At 33.5% G+C, this 3,452-nt stretch overlaps 1 protein-coding gene across 1 annotated transcript; it reads left to right on the plus strand.

Moving 5' to 3' along the window:
* Nucleotides 1-572: 572 nt before the first annotated feature.
* On the plus strand, nt 573-2,231 carry LOC105632360 (pectinesterase PPME1). The gene is made up of 4 exons (XM_089720054.1): nt 573-1,114; nt 1,206-1,412; nt 1,513-1,751; nt 1,847-2,231. The coding sequence occupies exons 1-4, from the start codon at nt 620-622 to the stop codon at nt 2,004-2,006; spliced, it is 1,101 nt and encodes a 366-aa protein (XP_089576180.1). The 5' UTR covers nt 573-619; the 3' UTR covers nt 2,007-2,231.
* The last annotated feature ends 1,221 nt before the right edge of the window (nt 2,232-3,452 follow it).

Genomic DNA, 3,452 nt, shown 5'->3' on the forward strand with positions numbered 1-3,452 from the left:
CGCTTTTGCTTTCGCTAGATTACTTTTGCTAAACCTAATTTATTATGATCGATATTATAAATTTATATATTAGATTTGTCAATTTTCTATTACACAGTTCTTCCTTGAACATCAAAAATAGTTTCCATTGTACCAATTTAGGCAAAATTACTCCCTCTTACTTAACAATTGACAATTGATTTATGAAGAGTTATGGCAGAATTGAGTTTGGAGAAAGTGATCGGAAAAAAACAATAAATATGTATTAGTAGGACCAAATTTTTACAACCATAACTCATTTTTTAAGTTATTAAAACAGCAGCACCGAAAAGTTTAGGTAAAATAGTAAAGTTTTAAATGCATTTTACATTGTTTTTTTATTGTGCAAAAAAAAAAACTTGTATTTATTTTGAATTACAAAATAAGTAAAGAAAAAAATATTAGAAGTGACACAAGCCACAAATTTCAAACAAGATACACGAGAATCACTCCCATTACTGCAAAAGAAAGCACGAGAATGCGATAAACTTTCTAAATCTCAATTGTATTAAGACTTCTTCCTCTTCAGTGTTATATAAATTGCGAATTCATAATAAAAAAGAAGCAAGAAACATATCAAGAAACTAAAAATCTATACAAGATGATTAAACGCCTTAGTCTCCTCGCATTCGTCGAATATGCCATCATCGCCATTGTTTTTACAGCCATAACTGTTAGCTCTGATGATGCAGCACCAATACCAGAGGCTGAAGCTGAAGTAAACGCTTGGTTTGAAGCAAATGTCAAGCCACTGGCAGACCGTAAGGGCACTTTAAATGCTGACCTTGAAGCGGCTGAAGCTACTCCCAAAACTATTAAGGTGAGAGCAGACGGAAGTGGAGAGTTCAAGACTATAACAGATGCTGTTAAGAGCATTCCAGCCAAAAATGCACAACGCGTGATTGTGGATATTGGACCTGGAACCTATACCGAGAAAATTACCGTTGAAAAAGATAAGCCCTTTGTTTCGTTTGTCGGAGTACCTGAGAAGACAATCATAGAATTTGCTGGCACTGCTCATGAATATGGAACTGTGTATAGCGCCACATTACAAGTGGAGTCTGATTTCTTCGTGGGAAGCGGTTTAGTTATCAAGGTCCATTTACAACGCTTTAGCTTTTCTTCCGTTATTTATGCTTTTCATTTCTGTCACATTTTAACAATTTATGGATTTACTATCGCATTAGAATACTGCACCTGCGCCTGATGGAAAAAGACCTGGAGCCCAAGCAGTTGCTTTCAGAATTGCTGGAAGTATGTCAAGTTTTTACAATTGCAGATTTATTGGATTTCAAGATACAATATGCGATGACAAAGGGTTTCACTTTTTTAAAGACTGTTACGTTGAAGGCACTGTTGATTTCATTTTTGGGAGCGGAAAGTCTATTTATCTGGTAATAAAACTTCCATTAGAACTCAACATATATTGGATTTGTTTATATGCACATAATATCTTTATTTATGAGTGTCAACATCAACATATATTCTATGCAGAATACCCAGTTAGAGGTGCTGCAAGATAAGGAAATGACAGTGATTGTTGCACAAGCAAGAGGAAACGCTGAAGATACTGGCTTTTCATTTGTTCATTGTAGCGTAGCTGGGAAAGCAAAAGGAGCATACCTAGGCCGAGCATGGATGCCAGCTCCTAAGGCGGTATTTGCATATAGTACCATAAGTGAGGTTATCTGTCCCGAAGGATGGTCTAATAATGAACATCCTGAAAGAGAGCCGTAAGAAATTTTTAACTAATCTCTTTAAACTCATAAAATGACTTATCTATAATACTCATTTTGCATATTTCAATAAGGTTCTGTGCACTTTGCAGAGAGGTCTTCTTTGGAGAATTTAAGAATTCAGGACCAGGCGCAGCTGCTGATGGACGTGTTAAATTTGCCAAGCAACTGACTGAAGCAGAAGTAAAACCTTTCATTTCTCTTAGTTATATTGAAGGTTCTAAATGGCTGCTTCCTCCTCCCAAATTGTGAGGAGTATATTTATAGGAGGAAGTATATGAATTTGAGCGAAATGATGTTTAGGCGTACATGAAGCCATCTACTCTGAAAGAATCCCTTGTTATTTTGGAAGGCCTATCTTATGGTTTTGGCATCTTAGTTACCACTTGTGAATAAGCCAGATTAGAGTAATATATCTGGTTCTGTAATTTTCCCAACGATGATTTTGCAATTATCTCATTTATCAGTTTCATTTAATTTTTAGTCATTTTATAATTATTAGCCCATAAATACATGTTTTCTCCCCAATGACATCAATTTTCCATTTGACGGAAACCAGAAATTGTCTTTCTAAATACTGATTAATAAATAGATATACAAACTAAATAAGAAGTTGTTTTCGAATAATTGTTGATATACTAACTAAATAAGAAATGAAACCTACTTGAAATGATCTTTTAACTAAAAAGGAAAGATAAAATCTAACTAAATAAGCAAATATCATTGCCTTAACTAAATAGGGACAAAGATACATAATCTATAAGAAATATAAATAATATTTTAGAATAATATCCTAAGAAATAAACAATTATGGATCCTGACCTTAGAATTTGATCCAAATAACTTGTGTTAACTCTTAAGTACGCATACACATTAAAATTTGTATCTTTGGAGCCTTGCACTCAAGCTATGATCAATCTTGATGCAATATAAAATTAAATCTTTCATATTTTATTTATTGAAACTTTTGAAGTTATTTTGATAGGTGGAGTTTAAATGATGGAATGTATACATGTCACGACCCGAAACCATGGGCCGAACCGGCACTAGGGCCCAGGTAAGCTTAAGGCCCCCGAGATCTGTAGTAAGCCTGAACCACTAAAATTCTACTTTTTCAATATAAATTTCAAACATTTAGCCCATATTACTATGCAAAATAAATCTCATAAATATTTTATACCTCTGCCCAAATTTAACATCTTAAACATTTCACGGATTGAATGCAATTTACAATACATCACATTTATAATATTGGCTCTCAGAATCGTTTCATCTATATTAGTACACAACTAAATGTATGTAAATTCTACAACTGCGGAGTCACTAACTATTTGATATACATAACTTTTTATACATATAGTTACATAGCAAAATAATTATAGAACTAAAAAAATTTCTTTCTTGCCCTGCGGCGAAGAAATATAGCTTAGACCGAATTTAAGAGAAACTTACTTCCTGAAAAATTAAATAAGACATGTGAGTTTTCTAAGGAGTAATAATTATTTTATAGCACACTCATTCACACAAATGTGTAAATATATCAATCTAGTCATCCGACTAGTTATATGCTCACGCAGTCAGTCACACAAATGGTATATCACTAACACTTACAATTATTAACATCTTCATATAATCACATTACGTGGAAATTGGTCTGTGGCATCACCAAAACCCCCAATGAGCCATCCTCATACATGC

Source organism: Jatropha curcas, chromosome 4 (assembly GCF_041381405.1).
Source record: "Jatropha curcas cultivar XTBG-Jc1 chromosome 4, XTBG_Jcur_1.0, whole genome shotgun sequence".
NCBI classification, from domain to species: domain Eukaryota; kingdom Viridiplantae; phylum Streptophyta; class Magnoliopsida; order Malpighiales; family Euphorbiaceae; genus Jatropha; species Jatropha curcas.

Excerpts from the sequence above, each read along its gene's own strand:
- LOC105632360 (XM_089720054.1), top strand. The coding sequence starts at position 620 with ATGATTAAACGCCTTAGTCTCCTCGCATTCGTCGAATATGCCATCATC. Across the intron at positions 1,413-1,512 it reads GCGGAAAGTCTATTTATCTG|AATACCCAGTTAGAGGTGCT; the intron begins GTAATAAAACTT and ends TATTCTATGCAG. Across the intron at positions 1,752-1,846 it reads GAACATCCTGAAAGAGAGCC|AGAGGTCTTCTTTGGAGAAT; the intron begins GTAAGAAATTTT and ends TGCACTTTGCAG.